Raw genomic sequence first — 24,474 nt, 5'->3', positions numbered from 1 at the left:
GATGCAGGCCTCTCGATCTCCCCAATTCCTCTCCTCCATGGCATATATAGGCCCATATAGGCCTAGTCGGTCCGCCAAGATACATAATTATATACCTCTCGTTGAGCCAACTTTTTTGGGGGGCCTACGGTAAGGGGTGGCAAGTTGGACGAATAGGGCCGTTCACTTTATCAAAGCCTGAAGATTTTTAAGATTTATGATAGGGTTAACTCATAGTTAAAACTATACTGTAGGCCTAACTAGCATATACCTTCACCTTGACCCCATGGGCCCCATGTCTGCTCTTTATCTTTCGTAAGCCAATTTAAATCTTATACAAGTTGCTTTGGATATGATTGGTTGGGTTGGTTGGTTTGGTTAGTTGGTTGGTTGGTTTGGTTAGTTGGTTGGTTGGTTGGTGGGGTTGGTTGGTTGGTTGGTACGTTGGTTGGTTGGTTGCCGGGGTTGGTTCAGGGTTGGTCGGTTGATCGATTGATTGATTGATTTTGCCTGGTCACCCAAGCAAAGCATTAAAAAAAAGTAGGCTTGGACGTACGGGATATTCCCCCATGAAAGCTCAATGTGAAGCCTGGCAGTGGGATCCAACCGACATGTATGGAATTTAGGGATAGAATTGTCATGATAAATGTTTACTATACACAATAATATATATCAGGGGCTACTACTAGTAAATATATATATACATATTATGTTATTATCATTATTATTAATGTTATCATTGTTATTATCATTGTTCATAATATAAATCATATATTAGTAGTAGTACTACTAGTAGTAGTAATAGTAATTAGCATCAATATTAAAGGTCAAGTCCACTACAGAAAAATGTTGCTTTGTATAAAAATAGAAAAATCAAACTAGCATAAGGCTGAAAATTTCATCAAAATCGGATGTAAAATAAGAGAGTTGTGACATTTTTTTCCTCAGTATTTTTCACAAAACAGTGATATGCACAACTCAGTGACATGCAAATGAGACAGTCCATGATGTCCCTCACTCACTTTTTCTTTTGTTTTTATTATTTGAATTATACAATATTAATTTCATTTTTTACAGATTTAACAATAATTAAAGACCAACTTGACTGAACCATAAATTATTAACCAATGCTAATTCCACATGTTCAGGGAGTCATCAGTCGTTGTTTCACTTGACAATGAGGAGAAAATTAGAATATTTTATATTTCATATGATACAAAAGAAATAGTGAGTGGATGACGTCATCAGTCTCCTCATTTGCATACCAACCAGGATGCATACTATTTTGTGAAATTCAGCGAAACTTTAAAATGTCATAACTTTTTTTTTTCACAACAGATTTCATTTTCAGTGTACAGTTATGCTTGTTGGACTATTATTTCTTTAATCGCTAGAGGGTGGGTATTCAATGAATACCCTCTAGCGATTATTTCAATCCGCAATAATGAACCTATTTAGTATTATTACATCTTTATTCAAATAACATTTTGTTGGGATGGACTTGTCTTTTAATATTGTTATTATCATCATTATCATCATCATTGTCATCACCATCATCATCATCATCGTCATCATCATCATCATCATCTTCTTATTTATTGTTATCCCTTGTTATTATAAATTTCTTTTCTTTCTAAAGCACCTCTTCCTTTCCCTTCTCCATTTTTCTTCATGGGGGAGGCCTCCTCGGCCCTCATGGATCGATGGATCCGCATCTGGAATATACTCCCACGCGGGCCCCACCCTAGCCCTTTCACGGATTTATAATGCCTGTGTATTTTCTTGACACTGTCACTGCACTGATTAGTGGTCACACCATACCAAACTAAATGTGTATGCCACTCTCGCTGAGGGCGCAATACGATCCTCGCAAAAATCGTACCAATAATAAAATTGATGATCGAAAAGAAATGTGGGATACAGAGGAGTGAAGGGACGGAGGTACGAGAGATCCCGAAAAGGTCTTCAATATGGAAGAAAAGAAGCAATCTCATCTTTATATAGCTACAAAATTAGACCCCCGAGATGATCTCGAAGAGGTATGGAAGTCTTGGTCCTATGAACCTTCGTTGTTTTAGAAAAATAAGATATTAAAGTGTGTTTGTCAACGCTGTATTTTGCGATTCAATACGTACGGTACGCAGTACACTGCACTCCATTGACCAACTGCATTATAATGCACGTATTTAGTTATATGTGTGTTGCTGTGAAAGCCCTCGAGTACACACTCGGGCGAGGAATATGTGTGTGTGTATGTTGTGTGTAGTGCAAATTTGCAACTAGACTAGCATCCAGACCTCACTCAGGTTGAAGTTTTAAGATTTATGTGACAACATCGACTCTAGTCTAGTGTTTTATGATTTTTTTCTTTAATGATAGTGATAGTGTATACATTTAAATTGAAACTTTAAAGAAAATATCTGTTCATGGTTATTTATGAATGATATTACTTTATTTAGCCTGCCCTAGAATAAAAAAGTTTGGCTGGTATGGTACTCGACTCCTCGAGGTCTACATCTAATCTAGTCCTTGGTGAAGTTAACCAGTTACCGTGTTTTTCGACTAATTTTTGAAGATGGATGGTGTGGATATGCCCCTGCCCTTTTTGTAGTAGTCATGACATGGCCCATTAAAAAAAATTATAATGGGTATATATTTCAATTCTTCCTACCCTTGCTTCATGCTTTGGACTAAAGTCAATTTCATTATTCACATAAAAGTCAGACATAATTAATCACACTTGAAATTTAAGATAATATAAATGATTCTAAACGACAAATGAAAGGATGATTTCTGTTTTATAGCAGTCGACCTAAACATGGTGCAGATCAGGAAGGGGAGGGCATGAATAGTAATGGAGGGGGCTTTAGGGGCTCTGAACCCCCCCAAAAAAAAAAATTAAAATAAAAAAAATAAATGAAAATAAATAAAAAATAAAATAAGATAAATTTAAAGAAACATTAAAACAAAAAAATGATTTTTTTGTGTGAAATGATGAAAAAAAGAAAGAAAACAACTAAATACAGAGGGAGAAAAGATATGACTCGCCCTTAGTTTGAATGCCCTAAATTTCTTTAAAATTTTGCCATGCTGTGCCCCCTCCAAATTTCTGGCTCTTAATATTGAAGCTACTTGGCACTGTCATGTTCCCACTTGTTACACAATATTTTGTGTTTTTACTACCCCCTCTTTATAAAGTAAGCATTTGTTGCATATGTATGTAGATAATCTGGGTCCAGTTTCATAAATATTTGTTGTAATAAAATATGAAATGTTTCTATAACAAATTTACTACTGAGCCAATCAGATTGAAGGATTTCAGAAGCAGGCGCGGATCCAGGGGGAGGGGGGGGGCACAGGGGGTACGTGCCCCCCACCCCTTTTGAGAAATTTGTAATGTAGAAATGCCATTAAAACCGAGATGTGCCCCCCTTTTGAAATTGAAGACCTTTTTTTTTCGGATATATCCTTAATTTGTGGTTGAAAACCTTTTATTTATTTATTATTTTTTTGCTTGTCAAAATTTCCCTAAAAATTTTTGCCCCCCCCCCCCTTTGGAAAATCCAGGATTTGCCCCTGAGGAGTAACTGTTATTGCAATGTGTTATTATAACATGTTTTATGAAACGTATCTCTAGCACAAATTGGCAGATGGGCTTCAGGAGCAGCATCTGTCAATTGATAGAGGTACATTCTACATAGAATTTTGAAGTATGTCATTATGATTATTAGTGCAAATTTTGTTTTATACAAAATACATTATTACTTGGTAAATCAATGTTTTTTCTAATGAATGTTGAGCTACTTGGTAGAGCTATATGAGGTAACCAAAAATTATTTGTGTTAATTATTGCATTATTTTTTTTGGGGGGGGAAATGTTTTTATTTTTCAACTGATTTTGATATATTTTTTTTTCCAGTTAATCTTGTAGAACTGCATGAGAACCTTTTAAACAGAATTTTGTGACCAATAAGTTATTTTTATGCCAAATATATTTGAAAGTTGCACAAAATTCATCCCCTTCATTTGTCAAACCTTTTTGGGTCCCCCCCCCCCGCCATATTTTATTGCTTTAGGAGGTCAATGCCTTATTATAGTGTAGGTCTACTACTCACTTTGCAGGAATGTGAATGAGCACAACAATGTTGGTATGCTACCAGGCAAAACAAATTATTTTCTTTTTGGGGGGAGCTACTTTTCACAAATTACTGCCTGAATTTGTTACATTTAGATTTATTCATTTTCCGTTCACAATGCACAACAAAATAAAACAATACACAGTCAAATTTAAAGTACAACATCAATCGAAGTAAGGTATAAACAATGAGAACTAATGCAAACTAAAGTAACTTTGACTATAATAACTACCGTATATGAAACAGAACGGAGGGGCTTGCCAAGAAAAGCGGAGCTTGTATGGGAGGCAAGCCCCCGTTGGATAAGCACTTAATAAGCAGTAAAATTGTTGAAAGAATGGGGAGTTTTGGGGGCTCTCTTACATTTCCATGGTTCTTTTTCAGAGCATTTTAGGGAAAAACTGCTCTGAGACTGTAATATTTTACTGGTTGTTGCATTTAACTTTGTTTCTTAAAGATAAATTCCAGTTTTGGTAACGATCTCAAAATGACTTTTTACAGAATCTAATATAATGACCACCCAAGTGTCTGTTTGTATGAATAAAAAATATGTGCCAAAGGATTCTGGGAGAAATTGTGTAATTGCTGAGAAATAAGCAAAATAAGCGCGGATTCGGTCACTTCCGTCGGGTCTTTATTCCAGCAATAATAATACACTGTCCCACGTGTGCCTATCTGTGTTGGTGATCTTCAGTGTGAACGTTTTTCAGTGTAGATAAAGATTTCACAAAGTTAAGTTTATGTAACTGTACCAGATCTAGATCCTCGATGATATACTGACAATTAAGCCTGGTTTTACAGACTTTCTCATGAAATCAGTGTTTACTGCAACTACTGACATTTCTCTTTAATTTTCAGAGAATGGAACGTGGCCATGATGTTATATCCAAGGCAACAGCAGGACTTTCTCCTAAGGAGACCCATGATGCTCTTACAGCGATGGTAATTCAATGAAATACTTTAATGCATGTTGATGGAAATAGTAAAGTCAAAGTTATTCAAGAGCAATATTTTTTTCAAAATCCAAACTTGGTTTATTATGAATTTATTGTGAAAGCAGGATGAAAGAAAACATGATGAAAAACTTATAGGTGTTTGAATAACAACATCATTGATAGATGCAAATTACAAGTAACAATTTTATGACATGTATTTGGGCCAACTCTCAATCTGTACACTCCCAATAAAAATACAACAATATTCAGATTATATCAAAATGGTAAACTACTCAGAGTCAATGTGCAAATTAGAATAAAAGAGGAAGTCTATGGATACTTTTTTGTCTGTTTTATTACCATTATAGATCATTCCATTCCAGATTACACAATATGAAAATTTAAAGTGACATCAAGTTGGTTTAATAAAAAGAAGAGAAATGAAAGAAATGTAGTGAAATTTTTGGCAAAAATCACAAAATCTTATAAGGTCATAACCCTGTTCTTTAATGGATATTGGTCAAATCTTTATAAATTAAAGGTTTCTATTATTTGTATGCTTTCGTAAAACAACCTGATAACAGCATGGACTTTTTGTACAGTTTACAGTGCTGCTATGCTATAAAATGAATATGATTTTTATGTGTGTGAATTTGAATATACTTCTTCCTATTTTTTTATGAACAGGTTAGCAAAGGAAGCCAACAACATGAAGAAGTGACTTTAGGTCTTATGTACACAATTTTTACTCAAACATCAGCTGCTCAGAAAGTAAGTTCAACATTTTTCCTTTCTATTTCTATGTTTCAATCTCATTTTTATTATATTTTTAGAATTTGTATGTGTGTGTGTGTTTTAATATTCTACCATTTGATAAACAAGACATATCTCATGCATGTTCCTGCATGTGTATTCATATTTTTGCAGATAAAAATGAAGCACAGAGTGTGCACTACTTATCCAATGTATTACATATTTGAAAATTTGTGAGACATCATTATAAGGAATTGCAAACAGTTCCTTTGATACTATTTTGTGAGAGTATTCCCAAACTTATATTTGAAGTTGAATTTGATTTTTTTCCCACTTTTACAACAAACAGGAGAAGTATATAATGCAAGACAGCAATAATTAGATTGACTTGGTATTTTACATGAAATATGGGATGTAATGAAAATGAGGAGCCTTAATAAAAAAAACAAAGTTTGAAGAAAATTAGGGTCCCATTGGGAGAATAAAATGATATCAGTGAGTAATAGGATATGAATTTGAATCATTTATGCCCTGTTCCATCTAATCAGCTGCATCATTGCAGAGTGACAGATATTCTTTAACAGCTTGGAGCTTGGGATAAAAATGCCTAGCTAGATTCATCTCCTTACACTTAAAGTTCCCTGGTCTAATTTTTTCTTTTTCTTTAGGTTTACAGAGATTTACAATTGGTCACGAGAGATGGCATGGGTATCGTGTGGAGAATACTGAATCATGAAGAAAATTAGGGTCCCATTGGGAGAATAAAATGATATCAGTGAGTAATAGGATATGAATTTGAATCATTTATGCCCTGTTCCATCTAATCAGCTGCATCATTGCAGAGTGACAGATATTCTTTAACAGCTTGGAGCTTGGGATAAAAATGCCTAGCTAGATTCATCTCCTTACACTTAAAGTTCCCTGGTCTAATTTTGATTTTTTTTTCTTTAGGTTTACAGAGATTTACAGTTGGTCACGAGAGATGGCATGGGTATCGTGTGGAGAATACTGAATCAAATTATTATTGAGAGATACACAAAGTTGCTTGAAAATGTCAGAACACAGGTGAGTTGCTTACTTAATTATCATAATAAATTTATAGTTGGTGCATACTGGTAGGTGTAACTTCTGTATTCCTTAGCATCAGCAAATAGTTTTGCTGGACCAGTGACATACTATTCATGCTGTATATGTATTTTAGTAATAAATATTTGGAATTGATGGTCTTATGCTTTATTTGAACCACCTCCTAATTGCAGAAAGAGCGGGTATTTTTCTTGTGAGTGATTCATTTGAAAGTTGTAGTAGTATTATTTTGTATAATGATTACTATTATTAATACTAATATACATTTCATGTGTAATAAAAGGGGTACCCAGGCTGGAAGTATTTGTATCTTAAAAAGACTTAAGTTTACTGTGCAAAACACTGAAAATTTCATCAAAATCTGATAACAAATAACCAAGATATTTAATTTTCTAAGTGTAGCAATATTTGTTGACAAAAGTTAAATGCACCCCATAATGAATATGCAATAGATGGACTAATGATGTCATGCCCCTATTTTCCTGTTTCTTGTGTTATTAAGTGGCATCATAATTATTTCACATTTTCATACATGAATGCCTTCCTTGTTACAAAATAAGTTGCAGCAGTAATTATCTTACAAATTAAATGAAAAGTGGATCTATTTTTTTTTTCATTTTTGGAGGACAAAAAAATTGAATGAATATAATTAAGTATAATAAGATACATCAGTTTGCAAAGAACATTACATTTTCATGAAGACATATACCTGTAACTGTTGCGCAGAAAAAATGCATAATTTCAAAATGGCATTGGTTTGTTATTCATCTTCTGATTTAATGAAATTTTTGTTTGTCTGATTTAAATCATATTATTTTCACCCTAGAGCATCCCTTAAGAGAAAAAGGTTGTTTGCTTATTGAGTTGTCAATACTGGTAATTGAGGCTCAGAGTGTGCATATCCTTATCCTGAATGCAGACTTTATATGATTGATAAGAAATGCAAATGAATGCTCAGATTGAATTATGAAGGAGATGTGAATTTTTAATGAATGCATATATTGTTCTTTGCAGGTTGTGTGGTTAGCTCGTGAGCTTGTTAAAGGTTCTGTGGTGAATGCAGATCAAGTGATTTCATCATTAATCAAGCAAATAGCAGGTAAGCATTCATCATAACATTCCCAACTCTTTTCTCAACAAGGTATTGCACACCGCTCCATCCTTTTTATTTGCACATCACCATTTTAGTGTAAATGATAGCCATCATCCCCATTTAGCTTCATGGTATCTACAAGGCAAAATATAGCTGATTTTGATGAGCTATAATGCAGAACAAAATACCGATAACTCTAAGTCGCCCTTCCATAAGTTAGATAATCACCTAAGTTGAAGCAATGTTTCTTTAGACCCGATTATTACAAATATATGTTATATACCGCTTTTAAGTTGAATTTCTCTTTAAGCTGAACAGATTTCTGTGACCCCAAAAGATTTGACCTAGGCAGAGTTACCTGTACTTTTTCCTGCAGAATTTTGTTTTTTACAATAATGTTTCAGTCTGTTTCCAAGGTATCATAGACCAACAGAGTTATGCCTGTACTTTCCATAGATATTGATTTCATTTTAATCCTTTTTTTTTTAAATTTCATTTAATATGTGTTCAGATATATGTAATTGAAATGGGCATAAATATAGCAGGTAAAAGTAACATATTAGTAAAGGTAACATATTAATTACAATCGGTTTGACTTACTCCCTTCCAGATTTCAGCCATTATCAACGCACAATTTGTACAGCTATTGAGACATCTGTTGTTTTTCTTCTTTTTGCAAATGAAATTACTTTAATATCTAATTGTTAACTTTTTGATAACTGTTATCATTTTCCTGCCATTGCATTGATATTCATTCCAAATTTTGGTGAAAACTTTTTTGAAATCATTGCAGTTTTTGAAAAAGTATCTAGAAATTTACTCATTCTTCATTTTCTTACATATTTCAGTTTTTATACAAATATCTTACTGTTTTTATGACTGAATATTCTCCAGAATTCAATTTTGATAAATTTAAATGAGATTCAAGTGGCTTAGGATGTGGAAGGAAGAAAGATTTTTTTTTTGCAAATTTGTGAAATCTGTGAGTTATTTCTAGCATCTGTTCATGGAGCTTGTTTGATCTTTATAAACTTGGTACCAAAAGATGTGCAAGGCTTAATAAAAACTTGCTTAATGGGTAATAGCATGTGGCAAAGTCTTTCGCTGCAGTCTTGATTTTTGGAACAAAGGAGCTTTTACCCCCCCCCCCCCTCCCCCACACATATACACACAGATTAGTTGGTTTTGTTTCAAAGGAGAATCCAGCCTCAAAATTCTATTTGACCTATGTTTGATTTTGCAGTCATATAACTACAGGATTTATATGAACACCTTTTCTTGAATGATTATTCCATTTGAATAGGGGGAGATGTATCACCAAAGAACATGTGGCTAGCTGAGTCCATGCTGGATATTTTTACTGAAAATAGGTAAGATTAATTTCTCAGCTTCTTTGAATGTAGGTGAATCTCTGCCCTATACTGTGCTATGTATTTAAAACTACTATGTTGAATGCAAGGCTAGTACAATATTTTATTGAATCATTGCCAATTTGGAAATGTTTCTGATGACGCTTTTATTATGTGTGTTTTTTTTTCTTCTTGCAATAACGTTTCAGTCTACTTCCAATATGTTATGAACCAGTGAAGTATATGCCTCTACTTTCCATAGGTTTTTGTTTTATTTTTATAGATTAAATACAACTTTTTAATGCGATTATAGTTCCTTGTATTTAAATGATAGACATCAATATATTGCCATCTATCTAGAATTGATTTATTCATAGATGCAGTATTACTGTATACCTTTGAATATTACAAAGCGATCTTTATTTTTATGACAGGTCATGGCTTGACAAACATCCCACCCTGCTGGCCATGGTACTTTACACATACCTAAGAATAATTGAAGACCATAGCAGTACATCATGGACACATCTCAGAGATCGGGAAGTAGAGTTCTGTGTACAGCTTATTCGGACAAAGGTTTGTACTCTCAGGCCCATAATTTGAAGTCAGGTTTAATTTAAACTCTGGTTTAAAGTTTGGGTTTAACTATGGACAGCCAATAGTGGCATAAATCTCTAACAGTGTTATTTCATTGTATCAGCTCTTTTCCGCTCATATCATTTAAAACAGTTTTGGAAGAATAAATAAAATATCTTTATTCACCATTCACAATTTCAGAAAGAGTACAGTAAACATAAGAAGCAAACATGTACGGAAAATGTTGACATTTTTGGCTTTCCATAATTTTATCACAGAGTTAGACCATGGTCTAAGTTCAGAATACGGGCCTTAGTCTTTATAAACAGAGAAAAGAGTAGATGAGGGTTAATTTCTGTTGTCACACCAAACGTTTTTACCTAGCCATAATGTTTTCTCATTATTCTGTCACCTGTTATTAGATGTGAATTGAATCCTAAACACAACATGTTCAATATTTTCCTTTATTTTGGTATAAACAGTTGTATTGGATGGAAAGATCAGAGGGGGATTCCTTTATTTTAAATGGTCATTTAACTGATGCCAACATTGACTCATCCAAGAAGAGAGTAAATTAAAATGTATATAGAATAAATCCTGTCATTTGGACTTGCAAATTAATAAAGAATGGTTTTCACATCTGACCCTGGATGCTTCTAATTTGGTGGTGGGAAATATTGTCAGTGATGCACCACTAACGTGATTGGTGAGACAAATCGAGGGACTACGGAGGTGAAGTCCAACCGAGGTTGTATCACACTCCTCTCCCTTTGTTGTGAGTGTGATTCTCCATGCTTACATAGACAGCCTCAATGACTCCACTCTTTCAATCCAACAAAGATTCTGTGGCCCATATCCTGAACTGAAGTTGATTAAAACTCTGGTCTAAAGTTGTGGTCTAACTATGGCTTACCAATTTTGACACCAATCCCTTACAGCACAAGTTTGGTGTATCAGCTCAATTGACTGGAAATAGGAACTAGAATTGTTATATTCACTGTTAATATCATGAGGAAAGAGAAAAATAAACACAAGACACAAGCATTTTGAATTAACTTTTAAACATTTTGGCTTCCCATATTCTTAGCACATGGTCTAACTCTGTGCTAGACCATAGTCTACATGTAAGTTAAACCAGACAGGAGGAAATGGGCCAGTGTCCTGTATGAGCACATCCCTATCTTAAAACAGGCCTCTACAAAAAAAATTTTCGTCACTTGCCCTGTTGGGCAAGTGATGAAAAAATTTGCTTGCCCAATAGAAAAAACTGCTTGCCCAATTTTTTAAATAATTTTTTCATTATGACGGCACTACTCTTATTTTGATTAAGGTATACAAAATAACAATTGAGAATCATGTCCAGTATAAAAGAACACACATTGAAAAGGATATTTTCAGCAACGTAGGCCCGAGTCTTTACGTTTATTTTGGAGAAAAAAAATCGATATTTTATGGGTATTTATGGTTTTAAAAAACCCTTCAACAAAAGTTGCTAAAGTTTCATATTTTGCATCTGCGTAACATATTTCCTTAGAATTGCTTTCATTTACCGTAGTTGGAAACTATAAAGAAAGCCAGTGAAAAATCTTCAGCTCTTTATTGACTCAGAAAAAATTATTTTATCATCAAAAGTGGAGTGGCTAAAATGTCACATTTTGCATCTTTAAATCCATGAAATGGTCATTTATTTTCCATATTTCCTTGATTTGAAAAAAAATTAGTTGGAAACTATCAAGTCTTTTCTTCATCATTTAATGATGTTTTATTCGGTCAATAATTTTATCTACATGTTTTCACATGCTACTTTTTTTCTATTTTGAGGAATACCTGTTCACGTATGATTTTTAAGTAATTTTTTCACTATGCTTAGAATCTTGGGTGTGTGTGTGTGTGTGTGTGCGTGTGTGTGTGTGTGGGTGTGAGTTGAACTTTGATATAAATGAATTCAATATCTAATTTCTACTTCGCCTATTCCAGTACAATAACCTGTACTCGGCCATGTAATAAAGGCCCACATACCCTAACTTTTCCTGAAGTTGTTTGAAAACGCAGACTTCTACGAAAATTGCATTTCTCTATGGGGGAGTCTAAATTTGGTGAAAATGTATTCACTAATAACTTAAATATACACGACAATGAAGAAATCATCAAACTTTATTGGAAGTTTTGAATAATATACCCGAAATGTAAACTCTGTCTGAAACAGAAAATCACCATCATTGAGGCCTTTACTGAGCGAATTGTCCCCCAGAGCTCTGGCAGAGAGACAGAGCTCAGACTGGCTAGCTAGTATGCGCACGTGTGTGAGCCTCCCGCCGGCCTTGTAAAATAGATGGAGCTTTGTTTGATGATTTATTGTCTGATATTTACCTCATCCCCTAAAAAAGGGAAACAGATGAATTTTAAGTCATAATTAACAAATACGGCAAGTTATTTTGGATGTTAATAGGCCGTTTTGAAAAGCAAAGCCGAATGACATGACAACTCACCAATGCGAGACTCTGTGATTTATTTCCTGTGTAATTCTAATTATTTTATCACAGAATTGTGATATCGGAAGGGGGAAAATGTGCATTAGAAATTGCACATGGTGGTAGTCATAATGGACCCCTATACTACATTCAACTGTTTCCCGGCCATTTCGTTGCCGATTTTTTTCATACCTGGTTCCATGTATGGAAATACGTGGTACAGAAAAAATAACGCAATTTCGGAATTTGAAACTGCGCTACTCGCTATTTTTTAAGGCTTATTCATGATTTTGAGTGTGGATTTTGGATGATTTATGGAAAAACGAGGTACTGTACAGAAAAAAAAGACGCAACAACCACTTGCCCGATCGGGCAATTGACTTTGAGAGGTGCTTGCCCGCACGTCATTTTCACTTGCCCCGGGCAAGCGGGTTTGTCGCGCCCTGCTTAAAAGTTATGTTTACTAGTCATTACAGAGTACAAGTAACATCTTTTTTTCTTTCTTGTTTTGCTTGTATAGTTCACTGAATGTTGTAGAATAGGAAGAGATCTGATCAGATTGCTTCAGAATGTTGCAAGGATACCAGAGTTTGATAGACTATGGAAAGACATGCTGAACAGACCGCAGACACTCAATGCGCAGTTCACAGGTTAGTCCTTTCATCAAGGTTTTGAACTAAACTTGATATTAAATCATCTTGCATACATGTATCTTTGTATGCCCTGTATTACATTCATTCAATAGTTACTGCAGAGCTGCCAAGTAGTACGGATTTTCAGTATGAGAAGAATACTGATGGTTTCATGCAAAATACTGATTTCTCAAATTTCAGTTTTATGTGTTGTCCTATGGTATTTCTTTGAAAATACTGATTTCCTTGTGAAAATACTGATTTTCAGCTGTAAAAATACTGAAATGCTCTTGTTCAGGTTGGCAGCTGTTATTGCTTCTCAAATTATTTTTTTATATGTATTTAGATATAATGAAGTTTTACAATGAATACAGTATTGGTATATAGTACTTTTTTGTGAAAAAAATATTGATGTCAAGATTATATCGATAATAGCAAGATGGAAAATGTGTACTGTGATAGCTTATTTGGTAGAGCAGTTGTCTCGCAATCTGGTAACCCAGGTTCGATTCCCAGTTGGCATACAAGTGCCCTTTCATAAGGCTTTTATTATCATTACCAGATCCCTCAGAGAAGATATTAAGCCTTCAATCCTTTGGTTGCATGTTTACATGCACTTCTTCTTTCTTAGCAGTTAAACATATTATCCCCACCATCACCACATTTCATCGTTTGAAGTTACTTAAGTTTGTGATCTAGTCATGGAATGTTGATGTATGTTGAAGATGTCATAGAATTGAATAAATAGTGTCAATATTAATGCATCTTTTCCTAATCTTTCATTCTCAGGCATCATGCAACTTCTGAACCAGAGGACTCCAAACAAATTTCTTGCCTGTAGACTTACACCTGACATGGAAAAGAAAATCTTATTTCTGACATCAAAGGTAAGCAAATTTACATTTGTCTTTTTTTTATTACTATTCAGTTTTTTTTCACTATTCATTTTTTTTCACTTAAAGGATGCAAATGTCAAATTCCAATTCCAGTTAAAATCATAGAATAGTCAACCTGTTTTATGTCTGACACAGTTTTTCTCCATTCTTATTTTACTTTATGTACTGCTCAAGTAATGATGATTTAAGAACAATATAACCCTTCATATGAACCTGAAAACAGAGACAAATCACTTAAGGAAAAGCCCTTATATAGGGGGCGGATGGGGGAGGGAATGCGTATTGTATGGAATTTCTTATTTATTTTCCATTGAACTTCTCATCTTTTATTTCTTTTAGGTTCGGTTTGGAAATCAAAAGAGATACCAAGATTGGTTCCAAAGACAGGTTAGTCATGAAGTTTGTTGTTTTTCTTCTATTATTTTGTTATTTATAATGAAATGTTTAAATTAAAATGGTTCCTTATATTCTTTTTATTAGCAAGCTCTACATGACTTGTATATTTTGTATCATATTTGATGATGTGATATTTTAGCAGTACAAAATATAGGAAGAAGGGTAGAAGACTATACAAACATGTATGAGTTAACTGGTGTGACTTCTTTTCACTTTTGCTGAACATTCTTGGATCACTAGAGAGCCCTTTTATAGGTCACAAGTACCATACCATCCTTCATTTATTTAAATCTACAAACACTTCACTCTTAAAATGAATGCTTTACATGTGTAAAAATCATACAGTATAAATACATTAGATTACAGCAAACCAGAATCTAGATAAAAATAATTGCCAATTTAACCCTAATTCTCCCGGGGGGGGGGGGGCCATAATGGCCCCCCCTCAACAATTTTCGCGATATATCTGCTGCGCGAAATTTTTTCACCTCGCAGCTCACTGACTTTTTACATTCAAGTCTCGCGCAAATTTTGAGACCAAATTTGTGACGCGCGGTTACGACATTACGCAACATTGTGCAAGTGCATGTCAGACCCAAAATTGCTCATAAACGTGATTTCATGTACAAATCCAATGCAAATTGCGTATTTAGCCAAAATTCATAAATGTTTCATTATTTCTACTTTTACTGATTAAACTTAATTAATTTTGCCTTGTTTATGATCAGAATTATGTCTGGAACAATTTCCATTGAAAAAACAATAAAAAAAAAGTAAAAAAACTAAGAAATACATAAGAAATTCATAAAACAATAAAATACATAAGAAATTTATTTCCAAACCAAAGTTTTTTTGAATTACGATTGTTAAGAATGCTACAAAGAAAATTTTTACCAAAAATTAGCATTCTAGGAGCTTTATTTAGTGAATTAGAGCAAAAAGTATGATTTATGCATAAATTAGCATAATTAATTCATATAAAATAAAATCTCATTATTTTGGAAAATTTTACCATACAGCCTTGTAGATTACATCGCACACTACCAGCGTGCAAATTTTTGCGTCGCTCGCACGATCGGCGGCCGAGATCTTAAGGGGGGCCATAATGGCCCCCCCGGGAATGACAAGAATAAAAATACCCCGGGAGATTTAGGGTTAATAAATGATGTAATCTCAATAGTGTCTCCATTTTGGTTTTCTTGAATAGTACCTGCAGACGCCAGAGAGCCAGTCACTGCGGATTGATCTGATCCGTTATATCTGCTGCTGTATTCATCCATCCAATGAGGTGCTCTGTTCTGATGTCATACAGAGATGGGCTGTGATTGGCTGGCTTCTTACCACATGCACTGTGAGTGGGCAATTTCTCTGAAGCCAGTTTAGTACAGAATTAGTATTAAGAGATTCAGGATATAGGCTCATTATAAATTCAAGATTTATTAATTAAATGATTGATTGTAAAAAGCAACAGCATGCATTAGACTTATTTGATGGTTATTTGATGGTTATTTAATTAATGGTTAGCATCGGAGGAGTCAAGGTCAGAGCCGTTATATTTCTTTGAAATAATTATCACTTAAATTGAAGAGATATACTGAAAAAAGGGGGAAAAAGAAAATTCAAAGAAAATATTTTACAGTTGTGGGAAAAGCTTAGAAATATCATTGGCTTTCTAAAACAGATTTTCAAGAGTAACGATGATTCACTGTAAAGGTTTTCTTTTCAAATTCCTTTGTATTTTCATGGCATAAATTGTCTGGCTGACCAATTTGTGTTTTGATGTGCATTGAATGTGATACTCATGCAGAATTTTATCATTTATCATCAATTAGGCCTGTGAATTGTAAATAATATTTCCCAAACGTTTTAGAGAGTTTCTTCTACAAATCAAACTACTGACCCGACCCCTGTTGGATGAAATTTACTATTATGGTAACTTTGACATCCAGGCTTAACTTGGATTGAATCCTTGATTTTGATTGGCTTTTGAGCATTGTTTCCATGGTAGTTACCATTGGAAGCCAAAGTTACCCTAATAGTAATTTTTATGCAACAGGACCCTGAACTAAATTTCATGTGTACTATACTGAGAAGTTCTTTGAGTTCTCTTATATTCTGAATAACCTTGCATTTTTTAATTATTTTTCAGTCTAATATTGCTGCATCTTGTGTCAAACTAGCTCTCTTCTACGACTGGTTGTTCTTCAGTTCTAGTAGAGGAAACATTATGGACATAGGTGAGATACTCAGAAAAAAATGTCATTTGTGCTGACAATCTGAAAATGAGTTTGAACAGGGGACTATTTCATAAAACTTGTTATAATAACAAATTTTCAAAAACAATTTAAAGCTGCTGGAATTACTCAATATGGTTGGCTGATGGTAAATTTGTAGGAATTATGCATTTTTTTATAAGAAGAAGTCTTATAAAATGGGACTCAAAATTCAATGAAATGACATCCAAATAGTTTGTATGTATGATTAAGAAATATGTGCCAATTGATTATGGCAGATAATGTTTAATTGCTGGGGAATTAGCATAATAAGCATGGCATTCTTATTATGTTGACAGCCTTATTCCAAGCAATGATAATACATGGTCCCACATGTGCTTATCTGTGTTGGCGCTCTTCAGTGTGCTTGCTTTCCCGCATAGATTTCATGATTTCACAATGTACTAGTTTATGTAAATATGCTAGATATCGAGCTAAGATGATATGATGACAATTGACTTTGCTTTTAAAAAACTTTCTCATGACATCATTTTAGCTGCGACCATTACAAAGGAAGAATTGTAAGTAAAGCCCACCCGGGTGATTTGAGGATAGTCAAAATGACATGGAAGAAGCAAGTGGAGGAGAATAGATACATTGGGTCGAGGATGGGGGATGAAATGAATCGTGCAAAGTGGAGCTAGCAGTAAGAGGGAGATGAATCTGGCCACTTCTGCTCCATAGGGACAAAAAACAGGACATGCACTACTTCTTACTACATGTTATCCTATTTTCATTCATTTCAGAGCCTGCAATACTGGTGATGCACCATTCATTGCGCACACATCCTGCTATTAGCGTTACATTACTCGATTTCCTCTGCAGAGTAAGTGTAAAGTGAACTTATGTGTAATATTTATCACCTGGGCACTTTTTCATGAAGCTTGTCAGTACTAACAAGTTGTCATTGTCTGAAAGTTACCATAGTAACAGTCATCGACCCGGAGAGCGTTTCATCAACATTTTTTGTCGGACTAGTTGTCAGATCTAATAACTTCCCTTGAATCTGATTGGCCGAGAAGCACTGTTAGTATGGTATTTGTCAATAAAACAGGATTTGTCAGATAAATCGTCTGTCAAATCCTTCATGACACACTCCCCAGTGCTTCTCAGCCAATTACAACCAAGGATTTCACTGAAATTGACAGCATTGTCAAGTCAGTCAGTACTGGCATCTTTGATGAAGTGCCCCCTAAATGTAAAGTATTATTTTTGTGTATGGTCAGGTGTAGTGTTTCATGAAAGAACTTGTCAGATTTTTTTATCCGACAAAGTCTGTTTATCCTACAGTTACCATAGTAACAGTTGATCACATGTGCCTCCCCGCCAATCGAAACCAATGAAAGTTGTCAGATCGGACAACTTGTCCGTTTGCAAATGTTGATGAATGGCTCCTGAAAGAGTTTTTGATTATTAATATGAACCCCATTTGGAATTTCTACTTCAATTTTTGCACGTTACCAGAATGCAAGTTCCGTGAATGTTAGATAACGATTAATACTTAGTGATATAATGATGTGATTATGTAACATAATACCTGATTCTGCTATGAAGAGCAGTGTAATTATGCTTTTTAGATTAAAAAAGTTCAAATAATTATAAGTGTATTGTAGTGAATTCATTTAAATTAGATACAATTGCCCATGTTTTGAGTAATATTTTTTGTTTGTTTGACTTTTACTTGATTGCATTTTTGTATCAATCTAGGCCAGATTATGCATGCTTTCTCCCGCAGTAAAAATATTTCAGATATCTACCTCTATTCTTGTTGTTTTTATATGTTTATTGATGAATTCTAATCTTCAGATAATTCCAAACTTCTACCCTGCTTATGAGAGCCAAGTGAAGCAAGGAGTCATGGGGTCATTGAGATTCATCCTGGAGAAAAGAGTTTTACAGTAAGTATAGTAACACCCTCCCTCTTCCCCCTCCCCTTCATTTTGATTCATGTCAACACACTTGTTCATTTTTTTGTCTCACCTGCGAAGCAGAGTGAGACTATAGGCGCCACTTTTCCGACGGCGGCGGCGGCGTCAACATCAAATCTTAACCTGAGGTTAAGTTTTTGAAATGACATCATAACTTAGAAAGTATATGGACCTAGTTCATGAAACTTGGCCATAAGGTTAATCAAGTATTACTGAACATCCTAACAAAGGTTCATGTCACATGACCAAGGTCAAAGGTCATTTAGGGTCAATGAACTTAGACCATGTTGGAGGAATCAACATTGAAATCTTAACCTGAGGTTAAGTTTTTGAAATGTCATCATAACTTAGAAAATATATGGACCTAGTTCATGAAACTTGGACATAAGGTTAATCAAGTATCACTGAACATCCTGCATGAGTTTCACGTCACATGACCAAGGTCAAAGGTCATTTAGGGTCAATGAACTTTGGCCGAATTGGGGATATCTGTTGAATTCCCATCATAACTTTGAAAGTTTATGGATCTGATTCATGAAACTTGGACATAATAGTAATCAAGCATCACTGAATATTTTGTGCAAGTTTCAGGTCTCATGATTAAGGTCAAAGGTCATTTAGGGTCAATGAACTTTGGCCAAATCGGGGGTATCTGTTGAATTACCATCATAACTTTGAAAGTTTATTAGTCTAGTTCATTAAACTTGGACATATGAGTAATCAAATATCACTGAACATCCTGTGCGCGTTTCAGGTCACATGACCAAGGTCAAAGGTCAATGAACTTTGGCCGAAGTGGGTGTATCAGTTGAATTACCATCAAAACTTTGAAAGTTTATGGATCTGATTCATGAAACTTGTACATAAGAGTAATCAAGTATCACTGAACATCCTGTGCGAGTTTCAGGTCACATGATCAAGGTCAAAGGTCATGTAAGGTCAATGAACTTTGGCCATGTTGGGGTTTTTTGTTGAATAACCATCATATCTCTGTAAGTTTATTGGTCTAGTTCATAAAAAGTGGACATAAGAGTAACCATGTATCACTGAACATCTTGTGCGAGTTAGAGTAGTATTCAAAGTCAGCACTGCTGCTATATTGAACCGCGTGATGCAGGTGAGACGGCCAGAGGCATTCCACTTGTCTTTGTATTGTATTCACAAGCAAAACTGTAATGTGATACTAATATCTACCAATTACTTTTCAACAAATCAGGGTTCTTTGACACAAAGATTAGTAATTGATCGTGCGCTTGAATTTCACAGTTGATTGACATTGCAATCAAGGCAATCAATCGTATAGATATTCTTCTATGATGAATGCTAAGCTTTGTGTTATGTGCCGTGGAGACTAGAATCATTCATTCATATGGCCAGTTGTGTAGATTTTAATATATTGAAATAGATTTGTTAATATAGTGTTTCTTATTGTATGATGCTACTACTTTGGACTATTTTTTTCAATGGATCACTATATTTATAAAAAAATGGACATGGTATTGAGGTCAATCTTTTGTTATTTTAAAAAGAAGCCATGACAAGCAATCTATGTGACTGCTTTGTGTAGATTTCAGTGATGATATTCAAGATTTGTTTTTTGTTATCCTTTTTTTTCAGGTCACTTTCACCATTATTTGACAGCATCAGAACGGACAAAGAGATGAGGGCGATGATCAGGGAAACATTTGCAGAATTTTGTGTAGCAGATGGTAAGCTGTTGACTTAATTGCCTGATTATTCAAAGAATAAAGCAATCGATGCTGGGAAATCTGTAATGGATCTTGTTAATTATCACTCATAGCAGACAGTCTGAGCTGGTAATTTACAAAACCGTATTGCCCTAGATTGGGAAGGGATAGAATATTGTTTGTATGTTGCTCGATCTCTATTCACGTATTGACTTTCCATGCAGAGACGCCGCAAAAAATGCCTTTTTATTTTCGCCGGTCTCACATCCGGACATTTGAGGATGCGTAGAAAGAGATACGCTCCATAATAATGATCTGCGCAGCAACAATATACGTCATGATAAAGATAAGAGGCTCTGGATATGTGTCCCCAGGGACGCAATCTTATAATTACAAGTACGTCATAATGGTAAAGTGCAGAGCATGGCCTCTGATTTAAACATGACAAAGTAGGACCATATTCTCGAAAGAAATGTCTCCATTTTCATGATTTGCTCTAGATATCTGATTTTGATGATAATAAAAATATTGACTGGCTCTTCTTTCGGGGAACATATTATTGCCCTTAAAAGAACCATATTGCCCTCATCTAAAGACTTGGGGGCCAATATGGTTCTTTTGTGGGTAATAATTTTTCATGTTCCCCTCAAGGCCAGACAATATATTGTAATTAGTTTAAACTTCTGCCTTCCATTGTTTATGCTGTCATGCAAGTCCTCAGAAAAAAATACACATTTGACAATTGATTTATGTTTCATGATAAACATTAAAGAATAGTACTAGAAGTATGCTGCAATAACGTATGAATAGTCATCACGTCTGTGGAGTGATAACTCAAATTTAGATGTGACAATGACGATGGTGATGATGATAATTGTTATGATGATGATGATAGTGGTGGTGTTGGTGGTGGTGGTGGTGGTGGTGATGATGATGATGATGATGATGATGAAGCTAAAAACATTGAGAATTTACATGATAACACTGCACTGACATTAACAGTATACCAACCATGTCAAATGTTAAATTCACTTAAAAATGGAAAAATAAGAAGATACAACTTTTTTAATGATTCTCTTTCCTCATCAGCCAAGCCACCTGACAGTCCAATCTCAGAGAGTCCTGTGGAACCAGCATTACCAGTAACAACTAATAACAATTCTGGTAGTCACTTTGATCATAGCCATAGAAGACATAGTAGTGAAGACGCAGCATTTAGTGATGAAGAGAGTGAGGATGATAAAGGTACGTGTCGTACAGCTTTTAACCAAAGTACTTCATCTACGGCGGTTCAGTTCTCCTTGTACTCAGCAATGCCCCTTTAGTCTTTGCATTTGAAAGCCTGAATTCAAACCTGAACAACCTCTTTATTTTCCTTTTTACCCTTTTTACACAGAATTTTCTTAGCCCCGGACTATCGCTAACCCCGTACTACTTTTTTTTCTTTTCACACATGCCAAATTGGTATTGCTAACCCAGGATAAGAAATGCTTGCTTTTTCACACACGAAACTCGCTAACCCCGGACTAGTGGTTTTGGTCGTTCATTCGTAGTACAAGTACTTCACTCGCTCCCTTTTTACACACGCTAATATTTCCTTAACCCCGTACTATAGGTGGGGCTAAATTGCCATTTAGCCCCACCTATAGTACGGGGTTAAGCTTAGCCCACTTTCGTTTTACACTAGCGATCTTAACCCCGTACTATCGCTCTTAGCACCGCAATTGCTGGGATAACCCTGCTTTTTTGCAGGGCCAAATAATCCCGTACTAAAGGTGGGGTTAGCCCACTTTGCAAAAATGCTGTGTAAAAAGAAAGTGGGCTAAGCTTAACCCCGTACTATAGGTGGGGCTAAATGGCAATTTAGCCCCACCTATAGTACGGGGTTAAGGAAATTTTAGCCTGTGTAAAAAGGGTATTTGTTACCTTTTGATTTTTTTTTTTTTTTTTTGTTACAAAATTTGTCTGCCACAAATTAAATAATATAATTATATATTATAAATGAAAAAATAATCACTCATTTATGAATTTTAGCAGAAACAAATTTTGTACATGAAATCACATTCATAAGCAATATTTTGGTCTGACATGCACTTACATAACGTTCTTTAATTTTGTAAACACATAACGGGCGTCACAAATCTTGACTCAAAACTTGCGCAAGACTTGAGTATATAGTCATTGCGCAGCGTGGTAAAAAACTTCCGCCCATAATTATCGCAAAAATTGTTGAGGGGGGCCATAATGCCCCCCCCCCTTGGAGTAATAAGGTGGAAAAGGTTTTACATAAACTGTCCTACATACAGAGGTCCAAGTCCTGATCACATCTTTCTGATGATGGTGTTAAAGGTCGGTCCCAGAAAAATCATATCTGATTAATACACATCTGTAAAACCTCAATTATACACACACACACATGATACAAATTTTCTTAATTGAGCTATCATGGAAGGAATGTGTAAAGATGATTGCTCTGACCCTCCGTTAGGTCAAAGCTGGATAACAACCACTGCTATAAACATTCAGGTTTGAAAATAGACACCAAGCACAAGAAGGCAGTATGCTAACATTCTGAAATGATATTGCTTTGACAGGTGGGCGGATAAACCCTCTTGATGTGTTGTTCAGACCAATCAAGCAAGAAGAAGAGGTTAATTTTGACCACCTTCTAGAAGAGATGGAAGGAGAGATCAAGGAAATGGCTTCATTACTTCATGAGCAAAGGTATACATTCATATAAGCCTGTTCACGGTTGTAAACTGCGCACGAGCATGAAAAAGGTCAATTGAGATAAACCATGAAGGTGGCTTTCAAATTTCACTGACATAGGCATTTGTGATTTGGTGATTATTCAAGTATTCCTTTCAAAATATTCATTTTATCACATCCAAGCTGAAGAGTAATAAATAGAGCCTTCATATTTGACAGTAGCCTAAACAATAGTCAAATGTACCAAGGGCAGACAATAAAACAGATTCCAAACTTTATCCCTGATGTACTATTCTAGTCACCTGGTCAATACGATGCCTTTTTTTCTTAGAATTTGAATACTCTACTGGTAACGCTTATGCAACATCTACATTTGAAAATGATAGTGCTTATCCTAATGAAAAATCACAAAGGTCATTTGAGAAAAGTTGATCATGAGCTAACCGTGAACTGGCTATAAATCATATGTCACTGTTTTGTTTTTGCAACCTCTAGCATTAGTGAGGGATGTAGATTTTGTAGAGGCAACTCTTCCTCATTCCAATATCATGATACCACAGCAATATGTTTGACTCAGGGCGAATCTGATGTATATAAATAAAATGATACATGCTTTGCATCATCTGTCGTAAAGTGTTTTGGAGTCTTAATGCAGTTGTATCAACAGAGTTTTTGTCTCACCTGCGAAGCAGAGTGAGACTATAGGCGCCGCTTTTCCGACGGCGACGGCGGTGGCGGCGGCGCCGGCGGCGTCAACATCAAATCTTAACCTGAGGTTAAGTTTTTGAAATGACGTCATAACTTAGAAAGTATATGGACCTAGTTAATAAAACTTGGCCATAAGGTTATTCAAGTATTACTGAACATCCTATTAGAGTTTCATGTCACATGACCAAGGTCAAAGGTCATTTAGGGTCAATGAACTTAGACCATGTTGCAGGGATCAACATCGAAATCTGAACCTGAGGTTAAGTTTTTGAAATGTCATCATAACTTAGAAAATATATGGACCTAGTTCATGAAACTTGGACATAAGGTTAATCAAGTATAGCTGAACATCCTGCATGAGTTTCACGTCACATGTCCAAGGTCAAAGGTCATTTAGGGTCAATGAACTTTGGCCGAATTGCGGATATCTGTTGAATTCCCATCATAACTTTGAAAGTTTATGGATCTGATTCATGAAACTTGGACATAATAGTAATCAAGCATCACTGAACATTTTGTGCAAGTTTCAGGTCTCATGATTAAGGTCAAAGGTCATTTAGGGTCAATGAACTTTGGCCGAATTGGGGTATCTGTTGAATTACCATCATAACTTTGAAAGTTTATTGGTCTAGTTCATTAAACTTGGATATTATAGTAATCAAGTATCTCTGAACATCCTGTGCGCATTTCAGGTCACATGACCAAGGTCAAAGGTCAATGAACTTTGGCCGAACTGGGTGTATCTGTTGAATTACCATCATAACTTTGAAAGTTTATGGATCTGATTCATGAAACTTGTACATAAGAGTAATCAAGTATCACTGAACATCCTGTGCGAGTTTCAGGTCACATGATCAAGGTCACAG

At 35.1% G+C, this 24,474-nt stretch overlaps 1 protein-coding gene across 1 annotated transcript in view; it reads left to right on the top strand.

Moving 5' to 3' along the window:
• The first annotated feature begins 1,862 nt into the window (after positions 1-1,862).
• Positions 1,863-24,474, top strand: part of LOC121415525 (integrator complex subunit 3-like) — a 43,042-nt gene continuing 20,430 nt past the window's right edge. The window contains exons 1-17 of the mRNA XM_041608755.1: positions 1,863-2,018; positions 4,974-5,057; positions 5,738-5,821; positions 6,755-6,868; positions 7,904-7,988; positions 9,286-9,352; positions 9,766-9,907; positions 12,899-13,028; positions 13,800-13,897; positions 14,246-14,293; positions 15,510-15,653; positions 16,452-16,539; positions 17,322-17,401; positions 18,382-18,473; positions 20,121-20,212; positions 21,281-21,436; positions 22,786-22,915. Of these exons, the coding sequence (XP_041464689.1) occupies positions 1,950-2,018; positions 4,974-5,057; positions 5,738-5,821; positions 6,755-6,868; positions 7,904-7,988; positions 9,286-9,352; positions 9,766-9,907; positions 12,899-13,028; positions 13,800-13,897; positions 14,246-14,293; positions 15,510-15,653; positions 16,452-16,539; positions 17,322-17,401; positions 18,382-18,473; positions 20,121-20,212; positions 21,281-21,436; positions 22,786-22,915 (1,703 nt within the window). The 5' untranslated portion in view covers positions 1,863-1,949. The remainder of the gene's footprint in view (positions 2,019-4,973; positions 5,058-5,737; positions 5,822-6,754; positions 6,869-7,903; positions 7,989-9,285; positions 9,353-9,765; positions 9,908-12,898; positions 13,029-13,799; positions 13,898-14,245; positions 14,294-15,509; positions 15,654-16,451; positions 16,540-17,321; positions 17,402-18,381; positions 18,474-20,120; positions 20,213-21,280; positions 21,437-22,785; positions 22,916-24,474) is intronic.

Source organism: Lytechinus variegatus, chromosome 5 (genome assembly GCF_018143015.1).
Source record: "Lytechinus variegatus isolate NC3 chromosome 5, Lvar_3.0, whole genome shotgun sequence".
In the NCBI taxonomy this organism is placed as follows: Eukaryota; Metazoa; Echinodermata; class Echinoidea; order Temnopleuroida; family Toxopneustidae; genus Lytechinus; species Lytechinus variegatus.
This window is presented reverse-complemented; position numbering and strand designations above follow the sequence as displayed.